Here is a 12,797-nt window from a genome sequence, read left to right as displayed (position 1 = left end):
AGTCATTGTGTTTCCAGAACTAGACTGGCCTTTAAAGACTTGAAACACAAATATAAAAGTTTGTTTAGCATAGTTCAGCTAACATGTATAACATGTTACGCGAACATGTAAATGTATTTTCACAAAAGCCAGTTTACAGATTATGACTTATTATGAAAGATTTTGGAAAGACTTGTTTTATAAAGCATGCTAACTATGCTACAATAAGACACAGGTCTTCTAGATTATCTGTCATAAAGACAATTTATTTTCCAATTTTCTATGCGGCCCTTTGATTTCTTTAAATGTCTTGATGTGGCCCTTTGGAAAAAAAAATTGTTGCCCACTTCTGCCTCTTCACTCAGTTTAAAACTGTTTATATTTTTAAGAATGGAGGCTATTTGAAAAAAATACATCAAGATATTTAAGGTATTTATCATCAAAAAGGGATGCTCATTTTAAAAGTTGTTTGATGGAAAAGATGATTTGATATAAAGCACCTTGGTGTTCAGTAACTTGTGGTGACTAGATTATAATCCAGTGTTGCAGGTTTTAAATTCTAAGTATATTTTTGTTGCTTTCAGAGAGGAACTGATTTTTGTCTCCCTTGATGTTTATTGAGTTTTTTTCTGTCTTTTTTTTTTTTATCTGTGATATCTTGTTGCTACTGTAGCATTTGATTTTTCCCCAACTGGAGTGCCTATAAAGTATTATCTTATTCCTTATGTTTAAATACCGGTACACAAAAGATACAACTTTTGACTTGAACAAAGTTGGGACATTGTCCATCCATCCATCCATCCATCCATCCATCCATCCATCCATCCATCCATCCATCCATCCATTATCTTTACCCGTTTATTCCATTTTGGGTCACGGGGGTCGCCAGTGCCCATGTCCAGCAATCACTGTGCGAGGGGCGGGGTACACCCTGGACGGGTCACAAGTCTATCACAGGGACACATAGAGACAAACGAGACAAACAACCATTCACTCTCTCAATCACACCTAGGGACAATTTAGAGTTACCAATCAGTCTAACATGCATGTTTTTGGTCTGTGGGAGGAAACCGGAGCACCCGGAGAAAACCCACGCATGCACGGAGAGAACATGCAAACTCCACCCAGAAAGGCCCCTGGACCGGGATTTGAACCAGGGACCTGCTCGCTGAGAGGCAGCAGCTCTACCAGTTGCGCCACCGTGCTGCCCGTTGGGACATTGTGTAAAATGTAAATAATGAAATGCAATGATGTGCAAATCACATAAACCCATATTTAATTCACAACGGAACACAGAAAAGAAAACATTTAAATAAATATTAAATTGAATATTTTATCCAAGAAAAAAAAGGAGAAATGTTTTTAAACAGTCATAGGTTTGGACTGCAGACAGACCAGTTCAGCACCTGGACTCTTCTGCTACATGTTGCTGTAATAGATGCTGGATGTGGTTTGTTTTGCTGAAATAATGCTGTCCCTGAAAAAGACATGGTGGTGCTTTTCCAAAATGTAACCTGCCCATGTCAGTAGCACTAATGCTCCCCCATACCATCAGAGAGGGAGGAATTGATAACAGGCCAGATGTCTTCTCTTCTTTTTAGTATGGAGGATGGTGTGTTTTTGGTTTCCAAAAAGAACTTAAAAGATTGATTTGTCTGATTTGTGGTCTTTATATTTTTTCAGATTCTTGAAATACTTTAATGGGCAGCACGGTGGTGCAACTGGTAGAGCTGCTGCCTCTCAGCAAGCAAGTCCTTGGTTCAAATCCCGGTCCAGGGGCCTTTCTGGGTGGAGTTTGCATGTTCTCTCCGTGTATGCGTGGGTTTTCTCCAGTTACCCCGGTTTCCTCTCACAGACCAAAAACATGTATGTTAGGCTGATTGGTAACTCTAAATTGTCCATTGGTGTGAGAGAGTGAATGGTTGTTTGTCTCTATGTGTCCCTGTGATGGACTTGCGACCCGTACAGAGTGTACCCCGCCCCTCGCACAGTGATTGCTGGACATGGGCACCTGAGACCCCCGTGACCCAAAATGGAAGAAGTGGGTAAAAGATAATGGATGGATGGATGGATCATTATTCCAAAACATTTATAACACTTTTAGACAATCTTTTTCAGTTTAATGAACCCATCCCATCATAAACTTCTGATTACATCAGTCTCTAAAATGCTTTTTATCTGTTGACAACCAAATAAGTTGCAAAACGCTCCTCCAGCTGTTTCCTTTTGTTCCACTTTTTTTTACAGTCTTTTCAGGTTTGGTTTATTTGTCATATGCAAAAATCAACACAAGGTCAACAATGCAATGAAACGCTGAGGATGAGAAGAACTGTCTCGACTCACCAAAAAATGAAACAACAACAAGAAATACCAAATCATGCAGCAAAACTACAAAAAACAAGGCGCCATAAACTAAAAAGAAATACATCTACAGAGATGTTCTTTCAGCAGCATGGTTCTGTTCTGTTAGCGGCGTGGTCTTGTTAGCAGGTCCTGCTAGCAGCTTGACAGTACAGCAGCAGCTGTCCTCATAGACTGCCCTCTAGAACCAGGTCCAGCAGACAGAGAACATTCAAGGTTTTCCCAGTGGAGCCGAACAAGTCCGTAGAGTTTGGTCTGTGCAGGCAGGTGGAGAATCATGGAGACAGCCACCATGCCTGAGCCCTAGGGTCCAAGTTGGCCCCCGTCCCATTTTGTTTAGATGGGCTGTTGTCATGAAATTTAAAATTGCTTATTTTTTCCATAAAAGGTACATTTTTTTAAAGTGAAAACTTTTGACATGTTTGCTATGTTCCTTTGTGAATACAATATGGGTTTATGAGATTTGCAAATGATTACATTCAATATTTATTTACATTTTACTCAATGTGTCAACATGGTTTAATTGAGGTTCAAGTTCAACTTCATTTATTGTCATTTGCATCACATGTGGTACAGGAAGTGGAAAGAAATTGTGTTCTCAGCGTCCCAGTTACACCCAAAAATAATAAAAATATAAAGTATAAAAATAAACAGTATATAAGGATCTAAGAAATACACTAAGATATATGCTAAACAATACACTAAAAGATCTAAGATATACACTAAACACTAATAATGTAAAACAAAACGATATATTAAACAACAACTGAAACATGAGTCTGTAGTGAGTAGATGGGTATGAATGAACACAGCAGCATGAAATCAGCAGCATGAGATCAGCAGCACAGTTAAGTCACATATCACCAGTTAAATGTATGGGTTAAAAGGGTTATTAAATGAGTTGTGCATGGTCTGTCTCTTTAATCTATAAATATATATATTTATTTATTCTATAGAACAGGTAGGGATGTATAAATATCTTTGTGTGAACTGTCCAAAGTCTATAAACCCAAGTTAAACCCTAATATATAACAGAATAGGAGCTGCTCGACACAGTGATCAGACCTTTTCAGAGTGATCTGTTGCAGCAGAACACTAATGGGTCTCTTTCGTTTTTACACAGGATCTATCCTGAATCTACCAGATCTGCAGTGTGTCACCAGTTTTGAAATGAACCTCCACGGACTGCTCTGTGTTTCTGAAGGAACTATAAAGACCAACAGCAGCATGTTGACTCCTCCAACTTCCAGGCAGCTCATCTCTAAATCAGGCTCTGACTCACAGCTGAAGAGGATTTTAGTTTTGACTAAATAAACCTGTTTATTTGAACATGTATCTGACCCAATTCACCTGTCTTTGAACCGTCACCAAGACATTAAATGGTTAAACCTGTTGCACACAGGTGAATGTTTCTCTGTGGTGTGATTGAGGGCGTAGCGCAACCTTGGATCCACAGTGGAACCACAATGCACCGGGGCACCCGGCCTTCGGGCGGGAGAAGCTCCACACCAGCAACTACTCCCTTGTGATACTGATTCAGCTCAGCCTGCTCACCTTTGACCTGTTTGTCAACTCCTTTAGCGAGCTGCTGAGGACTGAACCGGCTGTGCAGTTGGTACTTTTCATGTGAGTCAAACTTTTCTCACCGTCTTGGCATTTTAAAGTCTGCTTCAGCTCGAGGGTGAAACACTGCCGAGTTAAAAATAGCATGAGGCCGACATGAATTAAACATCAAATGTTAACTTGCTGTTTATAAAATGTTCACTTCTGCTGCTCGTACTTGTCTCTTCACCAGCATCCAGGACATTTGCATCTTGTTCAACCTGATCATCGTCCTGCTGATGCTGTTCAACACCTACGTGTTTCAGGTTGGCCTGGTGGCCATTTTGCTGGAGCGGTTTAGAGCCCTGCTGATGCTTTCTGCTCTCTACCTGACCTTCAGTATCATCCTCCACTGCTGGCTTGTGGTAAATACAAGCCTTTCCCCCTTCCCTTCAGCATATTTGTATAAAAATGTTAAAGTTCTGCATTTTAAAACTTCTGAGTGAATATTGTTCATTTATTCTGTCTAGAAGAAACCTATTTAAACTTTGTATTAAAGGGATCCATTAGTTGAACATGTTGGACTAAATATGTTGTATTTTTCCTATTAACTTAAAAAATGCTGTTTGATATGTAAAAGCTCATAATTACTTCAAAAACTTTACATATTTTGTTATATTTTTCACCCATGGAGGTCGCCATTTTTTCACCTGTGCAATGCATGCTGGGTTGATGACATGGTTAGGTCCATTCTGTATTGGAATCTACAGAATAAACACAGGAAGGCTAACATTACCCGAGTTGTTTTTATGATATTGCGTTTGTAAATTTAGATAATGCCACACTGTGTCGCTGTTGGCTGTAATTTCAAAACAGAAAAAGGCAGAAATAGTGAGGTGAGTGTGCACCGCTTCCCACATGAAATTTTTTTTTTGAGCGCATTGGGAAAAAGCTGTCAAAAGAATTAAACTTCTGAAGGACCCACATTTGTGCTCTCAGCTCTTGTCTCCAGAAGACTTTGAAAGAGCTAAGTGGTCGTTACCTGGGAAAGCTAAAATCAAACGCCGTGTCGACAATTTTTAACCACAAAGCACCTAAACCCTGCCGCCGGCTAGCAAGTGAAAGATGCTGCTCTTGCCGAGGTCGGATGCTTTTCCCCTCCCTCTCCGCTTTGCTTTGCTGCTCTCTCTGTGAAACTGCTTCTGAGCCTCTCTTGCATATCTTCTGAACCATAATTATGGACTTGATCAATTGATAAAATTTCTTTGAAGAGAAGACAGGCTTTAGGCGAGCCGACTGCCCTTTTGGCACACACGCAGCTCTATCTCATCGACTTGAAGACTTGATGATGTCTATCTCTGCTGCCATTTGTGGATTTTAAGGACACATATTTAATTGGATTTACGATAACTGGTTCCTGCTTTTTGGATTCAGCTGGTTGCTGGTTTTATCTACAATCAAGGAAGTCGTCGGCAGCAAAATGGGACCCGATCACGCTGCTTGCCTTTATCAATCAATCAACCTTTATTTAGACAGGTAAATCCCATTGAGCCTCGAGGACTCATTTACAAGAGAGACCTGATTTAAACAAAGAAAGATGACAACAATGGACAACAGCGACAACAATAAACAGTTATAAAAAGTCATACTGCAGTTTTTTTTTTTTTTTTTTACAAATAGGATGGCTAAAAGGAAAAGGTAACAAAAAAACAAAAAAAAACCCAGCTAGATTCTAAGGCAAATGTAGAAAACTAAAAACAGGAACATGTCTGCATTGGTCCCTGCCATGAGTCCAACAGATTCTTAAAGCCACTTAGAGAGGTCAAGGTCAAGAGCTTCAAATCTTTTTGTAAGATATTCCAGGAAACAGGAGCGGAGTAGGAGAAGGCCCTTTTGCCAAGTTCAGTCCTCATTGAGGGAACACTGCAGGTAATAATGTCCTGAGAGCGCACTCCGTAGCTGCACTCACGCAGAGACATGTAGGAGGAGATGTATGAAGGCAGCAGACCAAGAAGCGATTTAAAGATGAAAATGTACCAGTGAGAGAGTCTGCGTGAAGTTAATGATGTCCAGTTAACCAGTGAATACAGGGAGCAGTGGTGGGTACGATAATCACAGCCAGTTATGAATCTTAGTGCACCATGATAGACAGCATCCAACATCTGCAGGGTTCTTGTAGGAGCATTCATGTAAATAATGTCACCATAATCAATGGAGGGAAGGAAAGTCACAGATACAAGGTGTTTTCTAGCATTTAGGGTTAGACAGGATCTGCTTCTGAAAAAGAAACCCAGTTTAACTTTCAGTTTCTTTACCAAGTTTTCCACATGGAGCTTAAAAGAGAGATGTGAGTCGACCAAGATACCCAAATATTTATAGGAATCAACAAACTCAATGGGGACACCATTTGAGGATAAAATTGGAGGAAGAACTGCTGGGACCAACTTCCTATTTGAAAAAAAGCATCCCTTTGGTTTTGTCGGCATTTAGGACAAGTTTGAGGCGGAACAAATCTGTCTGGATGTTGTTGAATGCAGAATTCAAAAGCTGGAAAGCCTTAGCAACAGTTTTAGCTGGACAATAAACAACTGTGTCATCAGCATAGAAATGTATGGATGCATTAGGGATGTTTTTACCTACATTATGTATGTAGATTGTAAAGAGGGTGGGTCCTAAGACTGAGCCTTGTGGTACACCATTGTTGACTGTTAAATAACTGGAGGAAGTACCATTATGTTGAACACATTGCCTCCGGTCTGAAAGATAGTTAGAGAACCAACCAATGGTGTGTTCTGAGAAATATGATGGCTTGTTTCATGCCTCGAGTACCCACACTCAAATGCTTTGGGTAAAATGGATCAGATCTCGGGAATTTACGTTCCATCAGATCTCACTGGAGGAAACTGGCTGATTATTCCATCCTTATCAGAACTCTTACAGTGCCCTCAAGAGCGTCCATGGACATTGCTCACTGCTCTCGTCATCTCCCCCCTCTGCAGAATGTTTATATCACTATGTGCTTGTTTGTGTGAGGTGTTTTTTAATATTAGAGTTTTTCTTCTCAGCCAAGAAGAAAGAGTCTGATAGGATTTTTTTTGCCTCCAATTCCTATAAGTGTCCAGTTTCACTACTTTTTGTCTGGCTAAACAGATCTCACTTGTAAATTAGTCTTCTAGGCTCAATGTGACTTATCTGTAAAGGTTGAATGAAAAAGAATCAGAGACAGGCAACGCTGGAAGCTCTGGCTATTCACACTGTCGCTGGTACCAAATATAAGATCACGGATCCGACACCAGACCAAAGACCAGACCCTATACAGATGCTACTGGACCTGACACTAGACACAGAGCATGCCATCTACTCACCGAATCACACAGTCCGACCAGCGGTACATGTTCATCCATCATTTAATTTATGAAGCTGATGTTTGCTTCCGATTTTGGAAATGGCTAAAGGGCGATTCCAGCTAATTTTTCCACTACCTTAAGTGTCTTTAATATGTTCTAGTTTAAGTGATCAAAATAATAATGTATAAAAAAAAAAGAAGAAAATATTTCAAATGATTCAAAATGCCTTTTGTTGCAGTGAAAGAGAGGAGATTCTCATGCAACTAAGAGCAGAAATAGATGTTCAAATATCTAGAATAAAAAAGCTGTTCAATAATGTTTACAAATTTGAAGTTTTGCATTTATAATTGTTTTTAACTGAGACTTGCTTTATTGTGGAGTCCCCTAACCCACACACAAACACACACTTGCCCATTTTGACTTTTAATTCTGCTCAAATTATTCAAGGAAATGTTAAAATCGCCCTTTACTGAAGTTTCAAAAATCAGATAAAGGTTGGACAAATCACAAAGGAGGTTTTAATTATTCTGCTATGGGTGTAGAATAATTTAGTATTTTAGTCTTTAGACTAGAACAGATTAAAGACGCTCATGGGAGTGAAAAATTAGGTGGAATCACTCTTTAGCCATTTCCAAAATCGGAAGCATACTTCAGCTTCATGTTTAATTTATTATTATTGTTAATATTATTTCACAATTTTAAGATAGCAATGTTGTATGTATATTAATAATACAACAATCTTTATTACAGTTGTCTTCAACTAAAAATGCTGAAACACAAATTGTTGTCAGCACATCAGATGCAGCCGTACAGTGGCCAGAAGATGTATTTTATCCAATAACAATGGACCACATTTATGCAGACATGCCACTGGAAAATCAAGATGATTAACCTCATCTTCATTACCCCTTGTGAGTTCTACATTAACATCAATTTCAACGCGCTCCGGTTCAAACTGAAAAGGAGTAACGTTACTCAGCTGTTTTGGCTGGATGGAGCTAGCACTACAGGACCTAGAATACATCATGTATCCAGAATGCATTGCAGCGCAAACAACACTGTGACGTCCGTGTGACAATATTTTATTCAATTTTATAAAAACTAAATGGCCTACAATATATTTTTACTTTATTGTTTTTACTTTAAAAAAAAAATCTCAAATAAAGTCTGTTGTTACAACTAATCATGAATCCCTTTAAGAAAAATGGAAAAATCTCAATTTCATTGCAATTAGTTCTGCCTTGCTCACATTTCTATCAGTCTGTTAATATTTATTTTTTCCATATGCATGAATGTGTTTATGTAGTTAAAAACTGTTTATTGTGTTTTTCTTCACATTCTTGTAAGAATCTGCGCTGGTTAAACGCCAACAGATTTGTTTGGACGGACGGCCTTCAAGTGCTGTTCATGTTCCAAAGATCAGGTGAGATGACATTTTTATTTATCCTTTTGACAACCAGATGTATCTGCTTTCACTTTGGAAGAAATAAAAACACACCTGTCTTGTGCCAGAAAATTGGAGTTACAATATATTTGATCGTCCTGATGCACGCTCAATCATCCAGGTAAAAAAAAAAATCCAAAAAAGTTACGTCGGGTCATCTGGACGGATTTTTCTTGGTTGAAACGTTCCAAGAAAAATCCGTCCACATGACCTGCCAACTATTTTAAATATATTAGATCGGTCTTAATCACAGCAGTTTTGAATGATTTTACGAGCAAATGGAACAAATTAGTTAAGTGTACAGTTTATATGTGATAAACCTTCAGTTCAAAGAGAACTATGAACCCATTCACACAGTGTTAATATTAGTCCTGAGGATAGAGAGACAGATATTTACTGGAGCACAGTCCGCCTCTCCCTTGGTACAAACATGCAACTATACCGCAATACAAACATACTGTGCTAATTAAAAAGCAAAACACTATCAAAATATCCATCCATCATCTTTATCCGCTTCTTCCTTTCCAGTTCTGGTCACTGGTGCTCATATTCCAGCTATCACTTTGTGAGAGGCGGGGGACACCCTGGACAGGTCTCCAGTCCATCACAGGGACACACAGAGACAAACGAAGCAAACATTCACTCTCTCACTCACACCTTTAGGGACAATTTAGAGTTACCAATCAGCCTAACATGCATGTTTTTGGTCTATGGGAGGAAATTGGAGAAAAACCACGCATGCATGAAGCAAACATGCAAACTCCACACAGAAAGGTCCCAGGCCGGGATTCGATCTGGCAACCTTCTCACAAAGAAAAAAGTTGTTTAAACCCAACACTGACGTTACATGTCAGTACACTGTGTGTTTCTTTTACAAGTTAAAATTGTTCTTCGCTCTGTGAAATTATCGATCAGTGTATATTCCTACCATTTTGCATCTGGAGAAAAGGCCACGGTAGCTCGGTGGTCAGCGCTGCAGAATTGGTATCCTGAGGTTGCAGGTTCAAACTCGGGTTGTGTCAGGAAGAGCATCAGATGTAAAACAATGTTAAATATTTAGTGCCCATTCGTTCACTGTGACAGCACCTGCACAAGAGAGCAAATATATAAAAAAACCCAACAGTATATATTTTACATTAGTAAGCTCATCAAGAGATAATTTTAAAAATCCAACTCAAATGGACCTGAATTGTTTTCATGTCAAAATAATGTGATTTTTGAATTTATTCTAATTTTTATAGAAACAGCAGCAGACCTGTTGCCACACCGTTGGTTGCTCAGGGGACAGCTCGCTGTGCAGCATGGCAGCATGTATCTGCATCCAGAGCAGATAACTGAAATTTAATTGAAAATATGTTTTGGGGAACAGAATTCACTGCCAGGTGTGAACGCTTTAAATTGGGGCTGTCCACCTGCAACTAAAACATCAAAGATAGATGTTAATGCAAGGTCTGAACAGGGTCTGTGAAAGACAGGTGACCTGCTCGTTGAAAAATAAAAACAACTGCATTTTAGCTTTTTCTTTCACCTGTAAACAAAGATGCAACACACAGGAGACTTTCTCTTCTTAGGACCATTTTACAAGAAATGGAGCTTCTTCACAGTACAGTGATGCTCCAACAAAGTTCAGTCAGGTCATAATATTGTGTATGTATTGTCATCACTGTACGTTCCCATACAATGTTGAAATTAGCTCTCTGCATTTGACCCATCCATCACCAGGTGGAGCAGTGGGCAGCTACGGAAAGCACCCGGGGAGCAACTGGGGATCAGTGTTGCCAGATCTCACGATAGAAACAAGCAACCAGCTCTATGAAAACTAGCCCAAAACAAGCCCAACTGGCAACCCACCACATTATGTAAAACAGGCCATTTTTAAACAGTATAAACATACATTTTTTATGGCATTACACATAAACAACAGCAAAATTATGATAAACACTTTGAATAACATACTTTTAAGCTCTGATAAAAAATACATTTTGCATATGTATTTTTTTCCTACATATTTTTAAAACCAAAACATCCTGATATCTGCGTGTGAGTGAAGCCCCCTAGTGGTCAGCCACAGTATGAGTATTTGGGGCATGCGCCCACATACCTATTTGTATATGTCTATGTGTGTGCTTGTCGCCCTCGCCAACTTGGGCGGGAGTGATAAACAGGAAACGGGGGCATGGAAGGGACAAACTACCTACTACCACTCATCTTTTGCTTTATTGCGCGGAGCTGGGAGATAATCAACTAGTTTCACTCGGAAAGAAAGTCAAGCCCAAATAAGCAACTTCATGTTCAAAACAAGCCCCAAAAACCACAACCCACGACTCACAAGATTTACAAGCGACTTGAGAAAAAAAAAAAAAAAAAAGAAAAAAGTCACTTATAATAAGCGGACTTGGCAACTAATACTGGGGATAGGGTGTCCTGCTCAGAGACACCACGAGATGTGCAATGACCGGGGATCAAACCAAGAACCTTTGGGACCTCAGTCGGCTGCCCTGCCCCTACATCATCTCAGCTGGTTTCTTCTTTTTGACGAGACATTTTGTTTTTTACCTGGATTACTGAGCATGAACTTTGATGTTTTGAACCACTTTGACTATAGCTGCCTCAGAGGAGTTGATGGGGGAGAAGGCGGGCCCCAGAAACCATTTAATCACCGGCAAACTGACTGTCCCACTACGTGAATGTGTTGCTTGTGGGACTGAGTTTGTTGTGGCTCCTCGGACTGATGAAGTCCTTTGGATGAAGGACAAAACGTCTCAACAACAACAACAAAAATAAACCATCTAGAGGACCTGACTGAAGTTTGTTGGATTTTTTTTACCGGGATTATTGAGCATGAACTTTAAATAATTATTCTCATTTGAATGTCAAAATAAACAACAGAAGCAGTTTGCCTACTGTTAAATTTTGCTTTACCTCTTTTTAATACTGACAAAGTGCATGTACTGACAGATTTAGCAAAATATTATAGTAGCTTTTAAACTTTACAGAAGATCACTGAGCAAAGAATGAAAGCTTTGATTGTTGTGAGTCCTTTCTCTGCTCCAGACTGTGAAATAACCCCCCTCCCCCCATGTGGTTGTGATTTCATACTGGTATAATAAGCTCATTAGTGGATGAAGGGATTTATCTTTGGGCGGTGGTTTCAGCAGGTAATCCTTTCTGAGAACCCATCTCTAATTTCTCCCTTTGTTTTGTCTCTTACTTGAAATCTGTCTAGACATCAGTGTGGGAATAGATGCAAAATTCTTTATTCCCCCTCCCCCATGACACTTCAGACTTTATTAGGCTGAGTTTTATGATTTGATTTAGTTTTTACTATTATTTTTTAACTCTAATTCTACAGTCTGTATAGTTTACAAAGTCTGAAGAAGCCCTCATTATGTTAATTCACCACACAAGAGGCGGTGCTACAAACTGTTTACCAACACCACATCTGTCAGGGAAAAGCTCAGACACCTTTGTACATAAGAGTGAGAGCCACTGATGGATGGAAATCCTAATGGGAGATGCCATATTTTAGCCCTCCAGTATGAATATAACCCTCCCTAAAGCAGCTCTCCTTTCTTTTCTTTTTTTTTCTAGCTTCTGTTTTGTACTACTACTTCTACAAGAGGACCTCAGAGTATCTGGGTGACCCTCGTCTCTATGAGGATTCACCGTGGCTGCGAGAAGTTTTTGCTCTGGTCAGACAGTGATCTCGCTGCGCCTGAGTACAAAATACCACAAAGCCAGAATAAAAAACTAACAGCCCCGTAAAATTACCCATAAATGTACTCCAGCTGTTTTAGTTCAACGTTTTTTACCGTGAACAGCAACTGTTTTGATGATGTTTAAAACTGTGATGTTGTCTTCATTTGGAAACATTTATTTCCAAATGGAAAAAAGAAAAAGAAAAGTACCTCTTTAATCTACTTATCCTATGAAGTAAAATCCAAATCCCATTTTTTCTCCTGAAGGACTGTGCCAAAACTTTGGAAGATGTTTCATAAAACCCAGTCAACATGTCCCATAAAGTTAGCTTTTTCATTTTATTCATTTACTTTGAAATTGTAAAAGTGAAATAAAAACTGGGAAAAGCATTTTGACCACAAAATAAAAAGATTAAAATGCATTAC

The 12,797-nt window shown here is 39.2% G+C and overlaps 1 protein-coding gene across 1 annotated transcript in view; it reads left to right on the top strand.

Annotated features, from left to right (window-relative positions):
- LOC119426901 (transmembrane protein 138-like) overlaps positions 1 to 12,428 on the top strand; it is a 27,507-nt gene extending 15,079 nt beyond the window's left edge. Inside the window, exons 2-5 of the mRNA XM_037694494.1 lie at positions 3,797 to 3,966; positions 4,136 to 4,307; positions 8,577 to 8,652; positions 12,265 to 12,428. Of these exons, the coding sequence (XP_037550422.1) occupies positions 3,797 to 3,966; positions 4,136 to 4,307; positions 8,577 to 8,652; positions 12,265 to 12,377 (531 nt within the window). The 3' untranslated portion in view covers positions 12,378 to 12,428. The remainder of the gene's footprint in view (positions 1 to 3,796; positions 3,967 to 4,135; positions 4,308 to 8,576; positions 8,653 to 12,264) is intronic.
- The last annotated feature ends 369 nt before the right edge of the window (positions 12,429 to 12,797 follow it).

This window comes from Nematolebias whitei, chromosome 2, assembly GCF_014905685.2.
Source record: "Nematolebias whitei isolate Nwh7 chromosome 2, NemWhi1, whole genome shotgun sequence".
Taxonomy (NCBI): Eukaryota; Metazoa; Chordata; class Actinopteri; order Cyprinodontiformes; family Rivulidae; genus Nematolebias; species Nematolebias whitei.
This window is presented reverse-complemented; position numbering and strand designations above follow the sequence as displayed.